The sequence below is a fragment of the Ammospiza nelsoni genome, chromosome 17, assembly GCF_027579445.1.
Source record: "Ammospiza nelsoni isolate bAmmNel1 chromosome 17, bAmmNel1.pri, whole genome shotgun sequence".
In the NCBI taxonomy this organism is placed as follows: domain Eukaryota; kingdom Metazoa; phylum Chordata; class Aves; order Passeriformes; family Passerellidae; genus Ammospiza; species Ammospiza nelsoni.
Window position 1 is genome coordinate 7399234 of NC_080649.1, and position 24051 is coordinate 7423284.

General features: G+C 39.2%; 1 protein-coding gene across 1 annotated transcript in view; it reads left to right on the plus strand.

Moving 5' to 3' along the window:
• Positions 1 to 18223, plus strand: part of DNAH3 (dynein axonemal heavy chain 3) — a 51354-nt gene extending 33131 nt beyond the window's left edge. Inside the window, exons 43-61 of the mRNA XM_059484197.1 lie at positions 94 to 273; positions 1292 to 1415; positions 1504 to 1660; positions 2107 to 2250; positions 2798 to 3464; positions 3575 to 3740; positions 4071 to 4287; positions 5213 to 5395; positions 6282 to 6480; positions 7379 to 9520; positions 10484 to 10709; positions 11074 to 11318; positions 12666 to 12782; positions 13580 to 13734; positions 14469 to 14636; positions 15408 to 15550; positions 16092 to 16296; positions 17466 to 17603; positions 17781 to 18223. Of these exons, the coding sequence (XP_059340180.1) occupies positions 94 to 273; positions 1292 to 1415; positions 1504 to 1660; positions 2107 to 2250; positions 2798 to 3464; positions 3575 to 3740; positions 4071 to 4287; positions 5213 to 5395; positions 6282 to 6480; positions 7379 to 9520; positions 10484 to 10709; positions 11074 to 11318; positions 12666 to 12782; positions 13580 to 13734; positions 14469 to 14636; positions 15408 to 15550; positions 16092 to 16296; positions 17466 to 17603; positions 17781 to 18134 (5930 nt within the window). The 3' untranslated portion in view covers positions 18135 to 18223. The remainder of the gene's footprint in view (positions 1 to 93; positions 274 to 1291; positions 1416 to 1503; positions 1661 to 2106; positions 2251 to 2797; positions 3465 to 3574; positions 3741 to 4070; positions 4288 to 5212; positions 5396 to 6281; positions 6481 to 7378; positions 9521 to 10483; positions 10710 to 11073; positions 11319 to 12665; positions 12783 to 13579; positions 13735 to 14468; positions 14637 to 15407; positions 15551 to 16091; positions 16297 to 17465; positions 17604 to 17780) is intronic.
• Positions 18224 to 24051: the final 5828 nt, after the last annotated feature.

Genomic DNA, 24051 nt, shown 5'->3' on the forward strand with positions numbered 1-24051 from the left:
TTACAACCTCTAGTACAGTTACTTTTCCTTCTTAGAAAAAACTGAATTCCCAAACACTGATGTTTTTTTATTCAATGTCTCTGTTCTCCATAGATGACCTAAACATGCCTGAAAAGGAGATGTATGGAGCCCAGCCAGCTATTGAGCTTCTCAGGCAATGGATCGATCACGGGCACTGGTATGACAGGAAGGATTCATCCCACCTCAGCATCATAGATGTCCTGCTTGTCACAGCTATGGGTCCCCCTGGGGGAGGCAGGAATGACATTACAGGTAGGAAATACATTACTGTGGCAGGTGGTTGTCTAGCAGACTGAAGTTAAAGGGTGGGTTCAGGTTTGCTGATGGCAAATTCAACATTTATCTACAACTGGTGGATCTACAGGTGCATTCACTGAGTGGGTTATTCCAAGTTCAGGTCTGTTATGTTCAAGTTCAAATCTGTACCTCTAACAGAGGGAGATTAATCACCATTAGAAACAATTTTTAGAGTTGATTGTACTGTGAATGACAGAAGTTATTCTAAAATTAGCGATGGAGATTTTTTCTGGTTTCTGTAATTTGGAAAAGGGAGGGAATACATCTGCTTGCCATGTCTCTGGAAAGTCTCTTCTGAAGTTGTATCTCCTGATGTTAAGGTAGGCTGCCTGCATTTATTTACAGGAATGTTACCTGCAAGTCCATGATTCCTGTCACGGCATCATAAGGGAGGTTATATTTTCTAATGAAAAAATTATGTAAATAAATGCCCTAATGTACCTGCAGCTTCATTATTTTAGGCTATATACAGCTGCATTGTTATAGGGCACTTCATGCTGCTTTGCTTCTTATAAACACTGTGATACAGGTATAACTGTGTGTGTTCTGAGAGGCTTTATGAAAATAAGTCTTCTGATACAGCTAAATTTCTAAAATCTACTCATGTAGAATGATTGTTTTTAGGTGAAAGCCAATAACAAGATGCTTGACTTTGTAAAAGTTTTACTGTGTCATCATAATCAAAAGGCTCATGTGAGCTGAAATGTTAAATTGAGTAATAGCCTTGTAATGATGATTCATGTTCTATATATTCAAAACAGTTGTTTTAAGTTAAATACTTATAGAAAATGTAGTCCAGTTTATATTTCTTTTGCTTCACTGCTAGGGCAGAAATTTGCCAGAAACAAAATCATGAAGCTGGTGCCAGATTCAAATGTTTTTTAATGACAGGCAATCCTAGAAGAAGAAAGCTGAAAAGTGGAAAAATATTTCACCATTTAAATCTCTCTGCATCCTTCTGTGTGTGTTCCAGGACGCTTCACACGGCACTTGAATATTGTCTCTATCTCTGCTTTCAATGATGATATTTTAACCAGGATTTTTACTGCAGTTACTGACTGGCACTTCAGCAATGGCTTTGATGCTTCATTTCTAAGGTAATGGGATCAATTTACTGTAGCACTTTTGTCTTTTCCCTGTAATTTATGTTCAGAAGTTAAATTTGTACTTCTTTTCCTTCTTAAGGCTGGGTAAGATGATGGTCCAAGCGACGTCGGTGCTGTATAAATTGGCAGTTGATAATTTTCTCCCAACTCCTTCAAAATCCCACTATGTCTTTAATCTACGGGATTTTTCCAGGGTTATTAAAGGAGTTCTGCTCTGTCCACACACTCATTTGCAAGTAAGTTGTAGTTTTATTATGTTGATGTAGGAGAGAGCAGTGAAAAAAGTTAATTATTTTTATAATACATGAACTATGATTTCAATAGATTTGCAGGGTTTAAGATCAGAATAGTCCCTAAATTCCTTGTTATGTATTTTCTGTCTGTCTCTGAGGGAGAGAGCTGTCATTTTGTTAATACTATTTGATTTGATCCAGTAGAGAAAAAGTGCTTTGACATGAAAGTACCAGTTTATGTTGGCAGGAAGGACAAGATGGTAACTAGGTGAGGAATCCAGGTAAGTTAGCAGATGCTGGGCCATGTGCTGAATAGCTTGGGAATGAAAGATTCCCACTGAGTTTAGTACAAGGTATGGCAGGGTCCAGATGGACATTTCTAACCTTTTCTCTTTGAACAAATCCCGCCTGAGCTATATTTACCCATTCTTTTGTATTTTCATTTTCAGGACGGAGATAAACTGATCAGACTTTGGGTTCATGAGGTTTACAGAGTTTTCTATGATCGCTTGGTTGATGATGATGACAAGAATGTTTTCTTTCAGATGGTACAAGAGACAACATTAAATAGCTTCAAGCAGAACTTTAATAAGGTATTTTTGTGTAATGTGCTGGGACCAAGATGATACTGATGCATTTTCAGAAATACTTAAACTTATTCAATTGAGATTAAATCAGTATTGGAGGCATTTTGCAGTATTTTGATCAGTGAATTTAAAAAGTTTGGACAATCTTCTATTCAGCATTGATTATTCATATCAGAATGATTCATAACTTCTGAGGGATTCTGAGTTAGTAGAGAGGACCACCTGGAGTGGAATAAATGTCTTGCACAGCATTTATCTGTGCTTTTACCCAAGATAATTCCTTGGATGATCCAATGGGTGTAGTAGGTACCTTTCTGAGAAGCCTTTTTAGAACTATGCTATATTTGACAGCAGGACCTCTCTGTGAGGTATGCATATATGGAAACCTGCATGTCAGCCTACAGTATTATTTTCCAGACCAAGGTTGTAACTAGAACATGAAAAGCAGTGCTTTCTGCAATATTAATGCTATGTAGATAAGGATTATTATGACTTTAAGGAAAATAATTCTCTAATAGCTGGAATTATCTGTTGATTCTTGCCTTTTTGCTAGGTACTAGGTCATCTCTCACCGACTGGAAAAGTCACTGATGATAATATTCGTGCCCTGTTCTTTGGAGACTATTTAAAGCCAAGCACTTCTGTCAGAATTTATGATGAAATCACAGACCTAAAGCAGCTGACAAGCGTGATGGAATACTACCTTGAGGAGTACAACAATATCAGCAAGGCCCCCATGTCCCTGGTCATGTTCCAGTTTGCCATTGAGCACATCTCCAGGATCTGCAGGGTACTGAAACAGGATAATGGACACCTGCTGCTGGTGGGCGTTGGCGGGAGCGGCCGGCAGAGCGCGACCAAGCTCGCCACCTTCATGCACTCCTTTGAGCTCTTCCAGATCGAAATCACCAAGTCCTATGGCATCAGTGAATGGAAAGATGATATTAAACAAGTCATGCTGAAAGCAGGTGTTGGTAACAGCAATCTGTCCTTTTTGTTCTGTGATAATCAAATAAAGGATGAATCGTTCGTGGAAGATATCAACATGCTTTTAAATACTGGGGACGTGCCTAATATCTTTCCAGCGGATGAGAAAGCTGAAATTGTTGAGAAAATGCAAGCTGCAGCAAGGATGGAGAACAGGAAGATTGAAGCCACGCCCCTTGCTATGTACAACTTCTTTATTGAAAGGGTGAAGAAAAATTTGCATATTGTCTTAGGTCTGTATACAATGCGTTGTTTCTTAGAATTTTTTTTTTTAGGTTTATTTGTTTTTCTGCTTCCTAGCTGCTAAGAAACTTAGGTAATGATCATGTTTTTATTTTTGCAGCCATGAGTCCTATTGGAGATGCATTTCGGAATCGATTACGGATGTTCCCTTCACTGATAAACTGCTGCACCATTGATTGGTTCCAAACCTGGCCTACAGATGCTTTGGAAATGGTTGCTAACAAGTTTTTAGAGGATATTGAGCTCAAAGATGACGTTAGAAAAGAGTATGAGTTTATTTCTCAAGAGACATGTGAAGCAAAAGTTTGTTCCCCTGTCCCTTGTGCCCCCAGTGTATTTGATCTGTCCTTATAAATGGATAAAGCTAAGCCAACTCTGGGATTTCAGTGCAAGTCAAAGATACTGAGACATATGTATCTGATATTTCTCAAAACCACACCAGTCTTAGAGAAGAGTCCATAATATTTCTAATAATGGGGAAAATACATTTCTGCCTTCCCTAACACTAATATGACTTCATAAGCTTAGAGTAATTTTTTGAGAGTTGACCTAAAGACAGACTGTATTTCAAAGTAATGTGGAAAATTTTTCCCTAGGGTTGTGTCTGTGTGCAAATATTTCCAAGAAAGTGTGAGAGACCTCTCTGTTGGCTACTACGCGACGCTGCGCAGACACAACTACGTGACACCAACTTCCTACGTGGAGTTGATTCTCACCTTCAAGTCCCTGCTGAACAGAAAAAGGGAGGAAGTTGACATGATGAGGACTCGTTATCTTATGGGACTTGAAAAGCTTGACTTTGCAGCTTCACAAGTAAGTTTCAGATGAAGATGCTGAATATGTGCCATAGGCATACTTCAGTGTGGGGTCTGTGTGGTTGAAACTTACAAAAATAAAATTTATTAATTTGTTCTTCACTATATTCTTGATGCTATTGATAGCTTTCTGTAGAAAGCCTGCAGGAAAAGTTTTCTGCTTAGTAAGCTGAAGAAACTGTGATCTTGGATTATAGCTCTTAATAGAAAATAAAATTAAAATGAAGGTACTCATTAAATGTTGAAGGAATAAATGTTATAAATTTAATTATGTTCTCAAAACCTTATATGGAGAATCCACCTCAGCTTTCTTGTACCTATTACCCTTTCCAAAATAGGGGAGAAATTGAAAAACATTGTAAGACAATATTAAGCATTAATTTCTGAGTAGATTCCAAGTAGGAAATTGATCAGGTTCCAGATAAATAATTCCTTTTTCAACCCATGGGATCCAGGGATTGATCTTTCCAAGATGCAAACTAAAGGGGTTTCTAGATACTTGCTGGATGAAGAAGATCCAGTTTGCAGCTGTTGCTGTCACAAATTCTGTGTTCCATTCCAGGTTTCTTTAGGATTTTGTTTTCCACCTGTGCACTAAAGCATTATTTAAACTTTCATTATCTGAAAGTGACTGTGAGGGAAAAATAGAATTAGTCAATATAATGTTCATCATCGACATTAATGAATCTTAAAAAAGCAAGTGTATTGTATAGATGATGATAAATATACCTTTTAAAATCTAAACAGTTAAATGAAACAGCTCTTAGCAAAAATAAACTAGAGAATTTATTCTTTAAATCAAATGTCCTTTTTTAGATTGTATTACTATAGGGGTTTCCAATCTTTCTTCCTAAGACATCAAGATATGAAATACATGCAATGCTTGAACAGATTTCTTCTTGATTTCCTGTTGTATTCATCAGGTTGCAGACATGCAGAAAGAACTGACTGACCTTCAGCCTGAACTGATTAAAACATCTGCAGAAACAGATAAAATGATGGTCAAGATTGAAAAGGAAACAGTTGAAGTAGATGCAAAAAAGGCAATAGTGTCAGCAGATGAAAAAGAGGCCAATGATGCAGCTGCTGTTGCCCAGGGTATTAAGGTAGAGCACAAGGGCTTGAGCCTGGAGCAGGATGGGTTCCAAGTAAATGGGAGCTGTGACGATGTGTTAATGGGGTGAGCCGAGCTCTTAGACTAACAAAATTGCAGATGATGAATGACACTCCTAATAGAAACACAGTAAATTCAGGCTGTTTGGAGTATGACTGCATCTCACAGTCCTGCATAGCTTCCCTTTCTAGTTCACATTCCAAAAGCTCTATAGCTCTTATTTCTCTACTAATATGTTCTCATTTTCAGCAGATTGAATAATGAGTTTAACTGTTTCCAGACCCAAAGACAGTTAATTTAGAGTTAGCTGAGTTAATTTGGCATATGCTGCATGTAGTCCTATAAGGAATAACTTTAGAGGTTATGCCACAGCCAGATGTCTGTAACACAGAATTTGCTGTGGGAAGCCTCAAGATTCCTCAATATTTTTTCTGTAGTTAGTTGGAAATGTCAGTGATATTTAAAATGGATAATTGCTGAGATCAGAATATATGATAAAGAATTTAAGCTACACAGTATCCATTTTTCACCTGATCAGCAGTGTGAGATTTAAATAAGAACAACGGTATCTAATATTTATTTTCATTCTCATTGCTAAACCAGAGAGACTTTGATCTTGAAAGCTTGTCTGACTTTTTCAACTATCGGTTCTGTTTATAGAAGTTACTAATTTATCTACAAACCTTCCCTCTTTAAACTGTGCAGTCAAATTGTGCAAGTAGTTTTCTCTCCTAGAAACACAATGTTGTGAAGAGTCTGGTTAATGGGTATTGAAGAAGAGAGAAGGTTCTGTGAGGCTGTGCTGTAGTGGGGTGATCAGGCTGCAGGCCTGGTACTGGCTGAAGGTTTTTACAGCTTTTTGTCCAATGTCTTCACAGGACGAATGTGAAGCAGACCTTGCAGAGGCTATGCCAGCTCTGGAGGCAGCAGAGGCAGCTCTAAACACCTTGAATCCTTCTGACATCACTCTTGTGAAATCCATGACGAATCCACCTGGTCCTGTCAAGCTGGTCATGGAGAGTATCTGTGTCATGAGGGCAGTTAAGGCAGAGAGGAAACCCGACCCCAGTGGCAGCGGTAATGACACAGCTTTTGTTATTCCTGCCCCAGGAATGGGTGGGTGCTGCTGTGGTGTGCTGGTGAGGTTCTTGTGGCATGAATGCAGCTGTGTGCACTGGAGGTGCATTTTGCTGGCAGTGACAAGTACACTGAGTAGTGAAGAGCTGCTTTTGCCGTGCTAACATACTGCCCTTGCCTGACGCTGTTGTACAAGCTTTGTAAATATGATCCCAGACAACAGCACAAAGTCATCCCTTCAACTTGCTTTGACCCAACCTTGAGATTTGCATTGCCTTGAGGAACTCTGGGTGCTGGAGGTGTGCTGTGCACCATCTGCCTGTGTTTCCCCTTGTAATGCCTGTTTCCAAACTATCAGTTATGCTGGGAGAGGGAATTCTGGTTATACCTCTGCCACACATTATTCTAACGAGATTTTTCTGTGTGGTTTAATGTTGCTATTGTGAGATTGTGCAGGATTTGCAAGGTAGGAAAGAGACCCTTTTCTTTCTTCTACCTTATGCCTATACAGTTCAACCCTTCAATTAAAAATAAGAATTATACAAATGCCTTTCATCAAAAATGATCTTATCTAGATTAAGAAGGAATAGTTCTGCAGTTACTGATTTATCTAATAGATGATGCTAAGAAAGACTGTATAGTAATTTGTTACCCTCAATGTGCTTAGTTGATTTAGAATTAATATGCAGTTAATAAATATTGACATTGGTTAGTTATGCTGAAGGTCTTGTATTAATTCCTTTAGGTATTGATTTTCTCAAACTATTGAATAGTCTTCGCATAGTAAAATTCCATTGCATTATCATTGATGTTAATTTTTCATACTATGTTTCAAAGTATTTTTTTCAATTTGAACATGCCTGTATTGAGCCTGATTTTAGTCTTATTTGCCATATAGGTAAAATGATTGAAGACTTCTGGGGGCCAGCCAAGAAACTTCTTTCAGATATTAAGTTCCTTGACAGACTAAAGACCTATGACAAGGATAATATTCCTCCTCCTATAATGAAGAAAATTAGAGAGAAGTTTATGAATCACCCAGATTTTCAGCCAGACGTTGTAAAAAACGTCTCGTCTGCCTGTGAAGGCCTGTGCAAGTGGGTGCGAGCCATGGAGGTCTATGACCGCGTGCAGAAAGTGGTGGCCCCAAAGCGCGTGCGCCTGCAGGAGGCTGAAGCCATCCTGGACGTCCAAATGCAGAAGCTGCAGGTGAAACAAGCAGAACTCAAGGAGGTTGTTGATCGCCTGCAAGCTTTGCAAGATGAGTTTGATGAAATGAATAACAAAAAGATAGAGTTGGAGAATAATATTGAACGTTGTTCACTAAAGCTGGTGAGAGCTGAGCAGCTGATCAGTGGTCTGGGTGGAGAGAAGGACAGGTGGACAGAAGCTGCACGGTTGTTAGGAATTCAGTACATAGATCTAGTGGGGGATGTGCTGTTGTCATCAGGAACTGTGGCTTATTTGGGAGCCTTTACTGTTGATTATCGCCTACAATGTCAAAAGCAGTGGCAGGAACTGTGCATTGAAAAGAACATTCCGTGCTCCAGTGATTTCAGCTTAAGTAATACATTAGGGGATCCAGTCAAAATCCGTGCCTGGCAGATTGCTGGACTGCCAGTTGATTCTTTTTCCATTGACAATGGTGTAATTGTTTCTAACTCAAGAAGATGGGCTTTAATGATAGATCCTCAAAGGCAAGCTAACAAGTGGATAAAAAATATGGAGAAAACTAACAAACTGTCAGTTATCAAATTATCTGACACACATTATGTGAGGACATTAGAAACTGCTCTTCAGCTTGGAACACCAGTCTTGCTAGAAAATATTGGTGAAGAATTAGATGCTTTCTTAGAACCTATTTTATTAAAGCAAACATTCAAACAACAAGGAGTAGAATACATGAAATTAGGGGAAAACATAATTGAATATTCAAGAGACTTCAGGTTTTACATGACAACCCACTTAAGAAATCCTCATTATTATCCTGAAGTCGCTGTGAAAGTTTGTCTACTCAATTTCATGATTACACCTTTGGGTCTTCAGGACCAGCTTCTTGGAATTGTAGCTGCAAAGGAAAAGCCTGAGCTAGAAGAAAAGAAAAATCAACTCATTCTAGAAAGTGCAGCCAATAAGAAACAACTAAAGGAATTAGAAGATAAAATCCTGGAGGTCCTTTCCCATTCAGAAGGAAACATCTTAGAGGATGAAACAGCAATTAATATTTTGTCTTCATCCAAGCAGTTGTCTGAAGAAATCTCTGAAAAGCAACAAATTGCCTCTGTAACTGAGAAGGAAATAGATTCTACTCGAATGGGATATAAGCCAGTTGCTGTTCATTCAGCTGTTATCTTCTTCTGCATCTCTGACTTGGCTAACATTGAACCTATGTACCAGTATTCATTGATTTGGTTCATTAACTTGTATGTTCAATCTATTGCTAAAAGTCTTAAGAGTGGACGTTTAAAGGAGAGAATTAAAAATATAACTGAGCATTTCACAGTGAGCATCTACAATAATGTCTGCCGTTCATTGTTTGAAAAGGACAAGTTGTTGTTCTCCTTCCTTCTAACAATAGGCATTATGAAGGGAAAAGGCCAGATAGATGATGCAGTTTGGCGTTTCCTCCTGACAGGAGGTGTTGCTCTCGATAATCCTCACCCCAACCCAGCTCCAGACTGGCTGTCTAACAAATCATGGGCCGAGATCGTGCGTGCATCTGGCCTGACCAACCTGCAGGGACTAATGGAACATGTCAGAGACAATTCCTCCAAGTGGAAGCCACTCTATGACTCTGTCAGGCCCCATGAGGAAGCCTTGCCAGATGACTGGGACTCACTGACGGGGTTGGATCGCATGGTTATTCTCAGGTGTTTGCGACCTGACAAAATTGTTCCGGCAGTGCGGACCTTCATCGTGGAAAACATGGGAAGAACATTCATTGAACCACCTACATTTGATCTTGGAAGAAGTTACAGTGACTCAAATTGTTGTGCCCCTTTGATTTTTATATTATCACCTGGTGCTGATCCTATGGCAGGTGAGATTGGTATTAAAAAATCTTTTTTTGTCTGGTTAAATGTCACTGAGTCTGACTAAACTGTTAATAGTGAAGGCCCCCTCATCTGATCTTTAAAATGTCTTTAAAGTACAATACAGCAGTGATGGAATATCAAACACTGGCATCTGCCCATATATAAACAACAGTAGTAAAATTGTTAGGGGGTGGAGTGAAAGTAGTGGTGATGAAATGTCTCAGTCTCTGAGCAGCAATTTGGGGATCTAACAGATTGAAGCATTCAGACCAGTTTATAATTTGTACCTGCATTACAGTTCTTTCAGTGGGTGTTGGAGGTTTGCCCCAGTCTTTATTGCAACCCCTCCTCCAGTAAGTTTCCTCCCTCTCAGTTACTAATTAAATGGTGTATAGGCCACACTTAAAAACACATTTGTTGAATGTCCTTTAAAGTATAACCACCCAGGTTATTTTTAAATCTGGTTTTCTGCCAAAAGAATTGTAATATGGAGCCATACCATAAGGATGTATTTCCAGAAAGTACTGATTTTCATAGCAAAGCTGGAGGTCTATTTTTAGCCAGATGTAAAGATCCAGTTTGCAGCTCAACTCTCATAAACAATTGTACCCATCCAATAGAGTTGAGGGCTGTTGTGCAGCCTGGAACTGAACACCTGGGGCCAAAGAAGAGGTCAGCCATTTAACTTGGCTGGTTTTTGTGTTGTTTTTTTTTTTTTTTTAATTAATACCTTATACCCCTAAATTTTAGTATATGCCTCAGAGACACAGTGACTGATACAGCATATGATACTACTTCTGGGTTGTTGAGGTGGGGGTTTTTTGTGTTTTCTTTTTATTTTTAATTGAGTAAAATATTTGTTGAATTTTCTCCCTTTAATTAAATTATAAAAACAATGAATATAACATATTCTACTTTCTGATAGACTTTGTATTTTTTTTTTGCATGTATAAAACTTGCCATCACAGGTTTGCTAAAATTTGCTGATGATGTTAGCATGGGAAGCTCAAGTGTTCAAACAGTTTCACTGGGCCAGGGCCAGGGCCCAATAGCAGAAAAAATGATTTATCAAGCTATTACTGATGGAACCTGGGTAGTGTTACAAAACTGCCATCTTGCAACCAGCTGGATGCCTGCCTTGGAAAAAATCTGTGAGGAAGTTATAGTGCCTGAGAATACCCATGATAAGTTCAGGTAGGAATTTTAGTATTTTGCACTTTTTAATGTGAGCATTTCCTGTTTGCTGAAGATGCTACTAAAAAGAAATTAAAATACCTCTGTAAGAATGCCTGAGTATGACATTCATATGATTTATGTGCAGTGGTAAAATAAAGATCCATAATTAAGAGGTCATCTTTTCTACCTGTCCAATATAATCTACTTTATGCCTGCATTTTAGACCAAATTTAGATGTTATCTTTATAGTTAAGCAAGTAGTAAAACTTAGTCTTCTTAAGATCAAGATGCAGGATTATATTACTGATTTTAAAATTATTATTATTACTACTACTCTTACTATTATATGATTTTTTAATTATGTGCTTGTCAAACTTTTTAGGTTGTGGTTAACTAGTTATCCATCAGAAAAGTTTCCTGTTAGTATCCTCCAGAATGGCATCAAAATGACAAATGAGCCTCCCAAAGGTGTCAGAGTGAACCTCCTTCGCTCCTACCTGAACGATCCCATCTCCGACCCTGTGTTTTTTAAAAGCTGCCAAAAGCCAAAAATGTGGCAAAAACTGCTTTTTGGTCTTTGCTTTTTTCATGCTGTTGTGCAGGAAAGGAGAAACTTTGGCCCACTGGGTAAGTTTTAGATTATTTTGCACTTAATTTCAAAAACACAATTTGTGCTTTTGAAATGCATTGCTGGAGTCTCTCTGTAAAAAGGCAGTTTTGTTAATTGTTATACTGTTAACACTATTACAAGAGTGCAATCTGCATTGCACAGAACATCATAAAGTCTATAAGCTGTTATTTGCAGGGATTCTTATTCAGCCAAAGCTACTTTTGAAGCTGTTAAAAGTATTACCCTGGGGAAGAATAGAAAGTACTATTTTTCCAAATTAATATATTATACAGTAGTTACATGAAATTATAGCTTACTAAATTATTAAATTATTACTGTGGTTCTTAGTAACAATCAAATTCAGATCTGTTTTAAATTTTTATAATTAAAAATATGTCTTCTATTCTGCTTTTGTTACTATGTGCATACTTTGTTTTATCAAACTTCGTGCATATATTTACTTGGTGTGAAACAAATCTATGTAGCTGCAGTGTGTTTTTTATAACATAGCAATGAAAATATATGTATTCATAAGATTTGTGCTTCAGCTTTTTCTGTAATCTTCAAATATGTAGGAAACTATAGAATTTCTATATAGCATAGAAATGTATGGACTTAGAGAATCCATTTTTATAACTATATAAAATTTATGCTCTGCCCTTGTGTAAATGAAGTCTTCCGTTCCAGCTGAGTCTGTCTTCCTCATAACAGGTTGCTGTTAGGAAATATTACATTTTCACTGAAAGCCACTGTGATTATTTTAATAGTCAGCTGTTTAAATAAGCACTAAACTTCCAGTATGAAGACACTGATTTATTGCTTTAGAGTAAAACTGAAGTTTCTAGAGGCCATTGTCTAATGTAACATCTACTGCTAATGTGACCAACAATCTGGGTGAAGAAGGATAGTTGCATCAATAGCCCTATTTTTGGTTTGCACTAGGGATTTTGGCTTTCTGAAGAATTCTTTCATCTGGAGTATGTTACTGTTTGTTTGCTTGCTTGCTTGTTTGTTTTATTGTAATGTTACTGTGAATGTCCTCTGCAAACAGTATTAATAGATGGGCAGATTAAAAATTGAAATCAGTAAATGAATTAAAAACTCCTATTCTCATTGTTTCCAGATAGCAACAGATTAGCTTAAAGTACCAAGCAGGTAAAATATAATATTCAGGATATTGTGATGCCAGAATTAGCTTATGTTTAATAAACAGCCTGGTATATTCTAGGCTGCTTCTAGACTATGTGGCAGTTGTATGTTCAGCTCTGCAGGAGCAGTGTAGTACCAACACCAGCATTTCCTGAGCCCAGCTGTCAGTACATTGCACCACTGCAATACCTGTGTATCTCTTCTGAATTGAACAGGTTGGAATATTCCATATGAATTCAATGAGTCTGACCTCAGGATCAGCATGCAACAGATCCAGATGTTTCTGAATGAATATGAAGAGATCCCATTTGAAGCTCTGACCTATCTAACAGGTACAGACATTACGTCCTCTCACATGTTTGTTGACTTTGCTGAGCACTTTCAGCTGATACACTGATAAACTGGTGAGTTCTCAACAAATTGAGTGGATTCCACCCTGGTTGGTTTTACTGGCCTTCCACAAACAATGGGATTGTCATTGGATGGATGTTGGAGTTGGACTGCAATTGGAGTCAGATCCCAAACCCTCAGATGTCACTGTTGTTTTGACTTGTATATGGCTACAGTTACTGATGGCCCAGCAAACCTCCTGGTCTTTGCTTTATGCTCATCAAATAAAACCATAAAACCATGAGCCTCTGGTTCACCTTTGCTGATCAGTGTGAGACTGACACAGGAAGCCTTGGGGCTTCCCCAGAGGATGTGGTAACACTCAGGGGTTTAAAGCAGGAGGTGTTGATGTGTGTAAATAACTCAGGTGCTGTGGCTGTTCTATTCTCTCTCTCTCCAGGGAGACAAGCTGCTTTTTGGCACCTCCTTTGTCAGCCTTGTCATTCTTGATTTTTGTTAATATTATGATTAGCTTTATGAAAAAGAATTTTCAGCAGCAGTTTCTCAGACCAGCTGATAGTGTTCCTTAAACCTTCCATCATCAAGACACATAAATTTAGCCCTTAGATGTTCAAGTGTTGAATTTCCATTGAATCAATTAAAGCATAAAACCTAAAAACTTTGGAAGATCTGGAGCTTTGGAACTTCAACTTACTAGAGTTTCACCTTGTTGCAAAACAATTTTTATTTGTTCATTAATTTCAGTTTTTTTGTCCTGATTTTCTTTGTATTTTTCCAGGGGAGTGTAACTATGGAGGCAGAGTGACAGATGATAAAGACAGGCGTCTTCTCCTGTCCCTTCTTTCCACAGTCTACAACAAGGACATAGAGCAGGAGAAGTACATGCTCTCAGCTGGAGGTGACTACTACATACCACCACATGGCCCCTATGAGGTGAGAGACAACAAGTGTAAATTCTCTGAATTATTGGGAAGAACTTAGCTACACTGTGCTTAGATAATGCTGAATATGACAAATAGAAAATATACCCCATAATATCATAAAGCCATGCCAGAATGTATCTTGTGTATGAAATATGAATCTGGTACTTAATATCTGCCATACCCCAGTGGGGATGTAGAGATCATCCAATACTCTGGCATTTTTGATGAAGAGAGAAGCCACCCCTGTGCAGGTTTCCAATACAGTTCTAGAAGGCCAGTAGGAGTCAGCCTGCAGGAATTCACATGGTACTTCTGCACTTTCTCACAACTAGTCTGACCTTGAAGCAGCAATCAGGAGGAAGAGGTGGAATGGCATGTGTATACTCAATTTCCATTCTCTTTTTCCCTTCTAACAGCTGCACAGAGATAATGAATGTGCTCAGATCCCACAGTTGTAGGGATGACACATCCAGCATCCTTTTGTGACTCCTACCAGCACTCCTTGGATATTTCTTATGTTCCTTTCTCTTGCCACTTACACGAGGGTGGTAATAACAACTCCTCCATGAGGTTTTGAATCACTCAGAACTTTTATATTTATCTCTGTGGAGAGTCAGTCAATTCCTGGATGTGTTTTACAGGGAACTGCCATCTTTAGTTGTAAATGGGAAGGTTCTGTCCCAGCTGGATCATTTATGACTATCACATTATATGATGTCTGGCATCTGAACGTTTGTTTTACAGTCTTACATTGAGTACATACGAAGTTTGCCAATTACAACACACCCTGAAGTGTTTGGACTTCATGAAAATGCAGACATCACTAAGGATAACCAGGAGACCAACCAGCTTTTCCATGCAGTGCTCCTGACTTTGCCTAGAGAAGCAGGGGGAGCTGGCAAGTCCCCTCAGGTAACTGGGGAAGAAAGATCAATTTGCACTCTGAAAAGGCCCTTTCCTGGCTTGTCCTAGGTCTCAGAGTAATCCAACCTCTCATCTCATGTGTGTAGCTCTGGGAGCAGATGGGAATGTCCCTGTAGAGAATCAGATGGATTTGGCACAGCACCTTTAAAGATGGAAAACAAATTCATGACTTTGCATTCAAACAGATTAATACCACAAGTCCTGGCAGCTCAGTTTGCCAAATCCATGCCCCTTTGGGATATACATAAATAACCTTTCAAGCCTCTCAGATTTGGCATCCTGTATTTTATACACAAGTGGATTCTTGAAAAGTGGGATTGATGGAGCCTCATTTCCTGCAGGCTTGTCTAGTGATCATATTCTGTAAGCAAAGCTTCTCTTGTGGGTGAGTTATTCATGGGGTCTTCCCCTTATTTTGCTCATGCTGCATGCTTTGTCTTGTCCTTCACTGTGGCAGAAAAGGGATTGTGCTTGTCTGCTCTCCAGCCTGTCTCCTTAGAAAACCTTGTTGCAAATGAGAAATTACTAACAAATTGAAAATTATTGAGAAGGAAGGAGCAAGCAGGCACATGCAGAGACAGACAGAATGATGCTGAAAGTAAGAGCATAAAAGCACAGTATCTTTAGGAAATGGACTAAAATACCTATGTAGTTTTACAGAAAAAAAAATAAAATTTGTAGTGGTTTATGGAATTTATTCAATAAATATAGGAGGGGGAAAAGGAATATTTGTTATTCACTGCAAACTTGTGACTTCAGGAAGTTGTTGAAGAGTTGGCACAGGACATCCTATCCAAACTACCAAGTAGCTTTGATATGGAAGAAGTGATGAAGGCATACCCAGTACTTTATGAAGAGTCCATGAACACAGTTCTTAGGCAAGAGCTAATTCGATTTAACAGGTATGGCTCAGTGTTTGGTGTAGCACTTCTTAAACTGAAATATGCTTGTGTTCATTGGTGATAGCTGCTCACAAGCCTTAAACAAGCCTTTTTCCCTAACATGTTAGATTCTGCTTTGGATGAATCTTTTAAAAAGACTTGAAAGCTGCAGCTGACTACCTGAACATAGCAATAGTACTTGTATTCTTGGAGTATGAACTTAAATCACATTTGGGTTTGTTGTGCTGAGGGAGAGCAGCCTATGTGATACCCAGGCCCCAATATTCACAGCACACTATGACAATGAGTGCTACAAAGCTCTTGACACTTGATTTCCCTTGTTTAGAGTGAAAGTTTTCACTGTCTTTTATTTCTCCCGTGTGTGTTTCTAATTTGTTTGCTTTTCTAAAGTTACGTAAGAATTTTGATAACTACCGGTGAGATAAGGAATTTCTGACAGGACATTTACCACTTCTATTAACCCTTCATTCAAGCTGGACTGAGGGGTATTTAGCCAGGTAATAAGAAGTAAATAATGACAATTCCTTTGTTTTCTCTCAAGGCTTACTGAAGTTGTTCGGAGCAGCCTCATTAATATAGGCAAAGCCATTAAAGGCCAAGTGTTGATGTCTTCTGAGCTGGAAGATGTTTTCAACAGCATGCTAATAGGAAAAGTGCCATCCATGTGGGCTGCCAAATCCTATCCATCCCTGAAGCCTCTGGGAAGTTACGTGTCCGATCTCCTCTGTCGCTTGGAGTTCTTCCAGGTCTGCTCAGCTGACCCTGAGGGGTCTGGGGAGTTGCAGTTGGAAGGTGGATGGGGAGAATGTGTCAGTGCAGTCCTTGCCCAGCAGCCCCTGGGCAGCTCCAGGCTGTGAGCTGCTCACACACACTCCTGGCCAGATACACTCTGCATTAGCAGCACTGCAGTCAGCTGGGCAATTGCCCAGGGTGAGCTGGGATCGTGATCCCTTGGTGCTAATCCAGCGCTGCTTTTGGTGGTTTCCATCTTTCTATTTCTAGAAGGTTCATTTTAGTTTGAATTGGTGTCTTAATGACTTCCTTGCTGAAAGGACAGTGAGCTGGGTGTGAGAATGCTTTAGAACCACTGCATAAAAGGCACTATGAAATTTCATATATGTGTCTGTAAATATCTTTCAAGTTTCATAAAATGTGACACCATTTCACACACTTTTTGAACAGGTTATTTTATTTTTAACTTGCCATTTCATTATTTCCCTTGCACTCTTAAAACTACTTAAAATTTTGGGTGTACCTTAAATAGTGAGCTACTGAGATGTAGTGAAACCCCATAGAAGTCAGGAGAGGAGAAAGCTAGGAAGAAGTGTCTGAGATTTATAGAAATGGCAGAGTTTCCTGTTTGCTGGATCAGAGCATTTTGACTCAAAATAACCTACAGTAGTGTGAAGACATTCTGCCCTTGTTTTGCTTTTTCCTACTGCATTATGTGAACATTGTGTGACATCTTTGTACAGGAATGATTTCCTCTGCTAGGATCTGATGTGTAGGCTTAGTGAGTGCCCTCACAGTGATCAGTGAAGAGATATTGATCAGTGAAGAATGGAAAAGAATTTGGTCTTTTTCATGTTAGGAAATTGGTGTTTACAAGACTGTAAAAAAAAGTATTTTGATAAAAGTGTCCAAATTCAATTACTTCTCTTGTTTTTAAAGGCCACTATCTAGACTAAACAAAACATGCTTATGCTACTTTCTGAAATTTTTCTAGTAGCACTGAGTTCTGGTTGTTTTAGAACCAGAAAATTGATGGAAAGATGCAGAGGGTCCCATCAAGGCTTAGATCTCATTGTGCTGTTTGAGGGAGTCTGAAAAAACATCCTTTTCTGGTGAATTGGCACAGTGAAGCCACAAATATATTGGATTTTTTCTTACATTTGTTTTCTCTCTCCTTATTCAGGATTGGGTTGACAAGGGGCCACCCACAGTCTTTTGGCTCTCAGGATTCTTCTTCACTCAGTCTTTTTTGACTGGTGTTTTACAAAACTTTGCCAGAAAATACACCATCCCAATTGACCACGTTGGCTTTGAGTTTGAGGTAAGAAAAATGCAGAAGAATTTTGTTTTTCATGAACAGCTTGAAACATGTTCTGGGGCAGCAAGAAATAGAGTTTTCAGATGAAAAGTTATTTTATTTAAAGGAGCAATTTCAGATTGTCACTTACAGGATTTAGTATACTCCAGATAAAATCAAGCAATGGTTTAATTGTTCTAGGTGATGAAACAGGAGCTCACAATGAAGAAAATGCCAGAAGATGGGGCTTATGTGAGAGGCCTTTTCTTGGAAGGTGCCCGATGGGATAGAGAATCCTTGGTAATTGGAGAATCACTACCAAAAATCCTCTATGATCCTTTGCCCATAATATGGCTGAAACCTGGAGAAAGTTCCAAGTTTCTTCATGAGAACATCTATTCATGCCCTGTGTACAAGACAAGTGAAAGAAGAGGTATCTTATCCACCACTGGGCACTCAACCAACTATGTTCTGTCCATTGAACTGCCTTCTGACAAGCCCCAGAAACATTGGATAAATAGAGGTGTGGCAGCCCTGTGCCAGCTGGATGACTGAGAGGGTGCAATATTGGGATTGTAAAGATCTGCTTTACTCCTCAATGGCTGTATGGCTGGTTTGTTTGTTTTTTGTTTTTTTTAATGAAATCGGGCCTAAAGAGTTTTGATGCTGATTTTACTGGGAATCTACTTTACAACTCTTGCAAAAAGATTTTGGATTTGCCTACCACCTCTGTGTCTCAGGAGTATGTAGGACAAGGAGGGAGGAGATGAGAATACTCTGTTGTCAACATATGAGACCAATCCTCCAATCCTCAGACAGAATGAACTCCCCAAGCTGTATTAGAAAACTGTAGTCATTCCTTGATGATGTGTCAGAATTTCCATGGAAAACTTCTCCACAGCACGTGTATTGGGAGCTGCCATTTTTCAGAACAGTATGCTTGAGCCATATCACTTTTCTTTTCAATAATATTTACCTACACATTCCAGGTACCTGACACATGGAGCTGTTTTCTTTCTCCCACAGGCTCACTTTACTTCCTCCCAGCAGCCCAGCCCCACAGAGCCACTCACCCCCCACTATCTCATGGGCTGAGATAAAGACAGTTTAATAGGGAAAGCAAAGGCCATGCACACAAACAAGGTAAAACAATGAATCCCCTGCTTCCCACAGGCAGGCAGGTGTTCAGCCATCCCCAGGAGAGCAGGGACCCATCACATGGAATGGTGACTTGGGAAGCCATCACTCCAAATGTCCCCCTCTCCTCCCCCACTTTACACACTGATCATGATGCCACATGGTCTGCAATGTCCCTTTGCTCATTTGGGGTCACCTGTCCTGGCTCTGTCTCCTCACACCCTCCCAGACACCCTCAAATTCCTCTCCAGCCTGGCAGTATGAAAAGCAGAAAAGGCCTTGGCTCTGTGCAGTCCCTGCTCAGCAATAACAAAACATCTCTGTGTTATCAGTCCAGTGTTCAGTCCAATCCCAAACACAGCCCCATACCAGCCAGAGTGAGGAAAACTGACTCTACCCCAACTTCCTCATCTTGCTCTCTTGCATGCTGGACTAACAACTGCCTGAAATTTTGTACTTGTTTAAGCCCTTTCATCAGAGAAGCCCAAAGTAGCTTGCAAACATTAATTAAAAATAAAATAGCCTGAGCATCTTCAAAGAGCTGTGCGGTGATTAACTAATCCCCACAGCATGCCAAGAAGGTACTAAAGATGCATCATTAGACTTGTTGTGTACACAGGACAAGAGAAGCACAAAGATCAAGGCAAACATTAAAAAAAATGCACTAAACAGACATCCACTAATTTGAGGTCTTGTATTTTTTTTCATTGCCCAAATTGCAGCATTTTAATGACTTGCTGGAGGCCTCACACAGCCAGAGATTCAGCCATCATTTGGCAATTCCCAGTATCCTGCTCCAAGCATTAAGGGATGCTGCTACAACTCCTTAAAAGCCACAATTCTTGTCACGGGAATTTGTCTGTTGTGTTGTCCTTAGGTGGAATCAGTTCATTATTGTTTTATTAACCACTGGTTTGTTTTATGCAGATATTCATAAAACAGTAACTATTAAGAATGGTGCTGCAAGCTCAGGCAGAAGTGTTGGGGGTGTGTTGGGCAGTGCTGCTCTGCAGGAAGGAGCTCAGGTAAACAGCAGCTCCAGCACCACTCCTGACACCTCATTAACAGCCCAGCACCAGGCATTTGGTGCAAATTGGTATGTGGGAGACGAGCAAAGATGTCAGGCCAGGACACCTAAGGGATGTTTGTTTTAATAAAAGGGGCAGAGATGTGCAGGTGTTTCAAATTACTGAGAGGAAGAAATTGCTCTTAACAAATTAGACTAAATGATATTTGGCATTTATACCAAAATAAAACTTGTTTATGAGTGTTACAGCACACTCATCCAAACAGAAAACAGTTTTTAAGAAGAGAATCATGTTTCAGTAGGTCTATAAATAAATGAATTAAAATTGGTCCTTGAAAAAATTATTTTCCTAGACTTCATAAGAGAGATAATTTGTAGTTTTCATATAATTTAAATTAACAGAAATGTATTATACTTTTAAAACGCATTGTGGTGATTACTGTATTTTTGAATGTCTGCATCTAATTGTTGTAATTGCATCAACAGTTGAGATCACTAATTAGCTGACTGTGGTGTCAGAGCTCACAAACCATCATGAGCCTCCTCGTGTGGAAGCTCCGTGTGCAGGCCACAGGGCAGGACCTGGCTGTTAAATCCTTCCCTATGGATTGATCAGCTCAGTCCCTGCTCTCAGAAGGATCTTTCTGCTCAGACTGGTGACACCTCACCTGCTGAAAGGGAGGCTGGGCCAGCCACAATTAACTCTAAAATGAAGGTTTGTCAGTCCTCTTACATATATGTCTTGCAAACAGTCCTCTAAATTAAACCATTTTTTAAAAGTCAGATCCACTAACTAAATTATATTTTATGGAGATCAATTACTATTAAACTTAAAAATCTGTGTAACAGATTACCATATGGGTTGCTTGTTAACCCCTTTTTGTGAGCAAACAGTAATTGATAGTTTATTAAATGACACAGTTGTGGTTCTTGTGAATATACAGTGACTTTGCTGTGACATGTGTGCAATGTCCTTGTTACTGTGTTGATTTTCTAAATGCTGCCTGTGTGCTGATGTTTAGATTTGATATGAAGGCATCTCTTAGAATATCATTACAGATGTATTTTAATCTTTTGTAGACATGATAAAAATATATAGATAAGAGAGGAGTCTGTGAGAGAGGGCTTGTGCATCCCCTTCCCAGGGATCAGGCATGGCTGACCTGCTTTAGCTGATGATTACAGCACTCCATGATTTCCTAGGCTGCCCTCCCTAGTACAGAAAAGTAATGGAATTTATTGTCAAGGGATATCTGTCTTAAGAGATAATTTTCTGTGGTTCTTTGAAATGAGCTTCCCAACCTTATTTCCTTAGCATTGTCTAGAACTTCCTAGAGAATGATAAACTGGCTAAACATTAGAATTCACAGCCTTTCTTGGCTGAGATGCATTTAGAAAAAAGCAACTCAGCTGCTAGTTGGACATGATAGAAATGTGAAAAAATTTTGGACAAAGTAAGTACCTTGTAATAGTAGTATTAGAATCCTTGGATTGACAGGTTTAGAATTTTCATTTGTTAATTAGAAGCACTCGTTAAATAAGCCACAAACCCCACTTGTAATTACTTCAAATAGCAGATTTACAGCCTTGGTAATAACTCAAGGCAGATGGAAAAAATGCATTACAGAGCAAGAGGTATTTTCCCTTAGCAGAGACAGATTTCCAGCTAGGGATGCTGTAACACAGACAGGGTTTGTACATTTTCTTAGGAGACTGAAACCTTCCTCTGATCTGTACAAAAATTCTTTTTAGAAAGTACTACCCCTGTGGGTTTTAACACTGCTGGGCTGTTAAAGGGAACATTATACACTGAAAAAGCAGAAGACAATACAAAGACTCCAAATTTTTCCACCTACAGCTAGACTATTGTGCCTAATAGGATTAGAGTTACTAGTGAAAGTTGCAGGTCTCTGCTCTAATTGGCATTCTTGGAAATGAATGTATAGGTATGAGCAAATAAGTGACTTTTCTTGTGTCAATAAGTGTCTGTGGATAAAAGAGGGATGTTACTGGTACCATTTCTGATGGGTACATTGTAGGGCCCACACAGCAAGGTCCAGCTTGCCTTTTTCTTTTTCTACCATCTGAAAGGTATTACATGAGGCAGCTGGTATTAGTGGGAAGGTGGATCAGGTAACCTTACCTGTTTTGGTGCTGTGATGCTGCCCTGGGGAGCTGCTGCAGCAAAATGAGCATTTCCTCACCCCAGACCACATGGAGGGGGTGATTCAGTAAGGAGGTGCCATGTTCATCTTGTTAAAAGGTTGTGTGCTTGCTGATGTTGTAAGAGCACAGCTTCATAAATTACAGGCTCAGTAATGATGGATTTAGGGACAGAATTTGCAGAAAGGAGGTGTTATTTAGGTATTCAAGGCCAGATACTGTGTCAACAAATTATCACTGCCTTGCCTACCAGTGGGCTTGCAGGACAGTTCATGCAACTGACTCAGAACTTTTATTTCTGAAAAATATAAAGTTAATGTCATCATTTTCTTGTAAATTATTCTAAAGCATCTCCTGACTAGGGTGATAAATTGGAAAATGACAGTATTTACTGGAAGGGGAGTAAGAGAAGGTGCAGCAAGTACAGGACAGAGTGTACACTGCCTGGGTGAATCCAGGGCATTACAAATTCTGCAGAAAGCAGAGGCATTTTAGGACAACCTGGTTTTGCAAGTAAAATTAATGTGCAGGAATGACATATTGGGCAATCACTGGGATACTTCTTGACAGAAGTTTAAGGGCCTTGGCATCTAATACAAGAGTACTAGCTGAGATGTCTGCCTACCTCCTGCACTGAGGTGCAGATGAATTTTTTTATGAAACTCCCTCAAAATTGTAATTGGTCAGTTTGACCTCCAAAATCAAAGGACTCCAGTTAGATTCTCCTTTCCATACTGACTAACTTAAGCTATGAAAGAAAGGGTTTGCTCTCTAGACTTGAAAAAAGAGCTGATCTAATCCTTCCTTCAGCTGAACAGCCTGAAGTTTTAACAAATTTCAGTCTTTGCCCTCTGGTGATGGAGAGTAATGAGGATGAAGCACCACTTAATAATTTTTCAAACCCTTTGAAGAATTATTAGGCTGTCCAGCATTTTAAGGCACCTCAAATAATGTGATGCTGTTACTTGCTAGTTTCTCAGTTCAGAAAGTGGGTACTTTTTTGAGTTACTTGAGGGTATTTGAACCTGTTAAAAATTGCTTCTCTGCATTTTCCTTCAGAAGTAGACTCAAACACCTGTTGTTATTTCAATTTGGTGTAAATCTTCTGTAATTTTAGGGCTGTTCTTTGGAAATAATCTACATCTTACAGCATGTGCTTAGGAAAGAGTTGTGACTGTAACACAGACAGTAAATTTAGACTCTCATTTCCATGGCTGTTTATTCACCTGATGTGTCAGAGCATCAGTACCTTCATTAGTCACATGAACTTCAGCAATTCAAATGATTCATGACAAAGAGTGAGTTTAAGCTTCCATTCAAACCCCTTGCATCTGCACATTTTGGCTGGGCTCAGTTGATGCATCCCTACTGGTGTATCACAATTAGGATATCAGGTTAGCCTTATTTAGACTTCTTTCAATGAAGAATTAAGCAGTGTGTGCAATCATGTTAATATTTTTCCTTTTTTTAATGCAATTCCCCTTTTCTTGGGCTAAAGGAGTTTTGTTTTGTGTCTTCCTGGCAGCAGTAAATTTGCAAAGCTTCCACTGACAGAACAGTGGCATTTTACCTGGTACTCCCCACAGGAGGCATTCCCAGGAAATAATTATATGGGAAGAGAGACCTTTGTGGACTGGAGCCATAAAGGGTAGTGTGAAATTGGGCTAGCCAGTACCTGTCATGCTGATTCACTCTTCTCATTGTTTTCTTATACTTTTTTCATCTGCTTGTACTTTTTTCACTCTTAAAAGTGCATTCTTTGGGGAGGGACTGTCAGTCTGTTCTGCACAGGACCAGTTCTAACTTACTTTTCATGTAGACAGCAATATTTCTTTGTCATTGTTTATTAGAGCTTGGAGAGTTATGAATAACTTGCTGAGCTCAGAAATGAGATTTCATTGATTTCTCCCACTTTAAAAGGAAATCATACACACATGCACATGTCAAATTTGCTTTTTTATTTTTTTTTGCCTCTATTAAAGTCAGGCTGGAATAGGTGTCCTTTCAGTGCTTAGGTAGTGTCCAGTACAGTGTGGCTTTTGTCCAAGCTTGGTCTCACTGGTATTTCAAGCCTGAAGGATGGAAGGCTACCCCAACTTCCCTGAAGAGAACATGTCAACAGCCTGGTAAAGTCAGAGGACTACA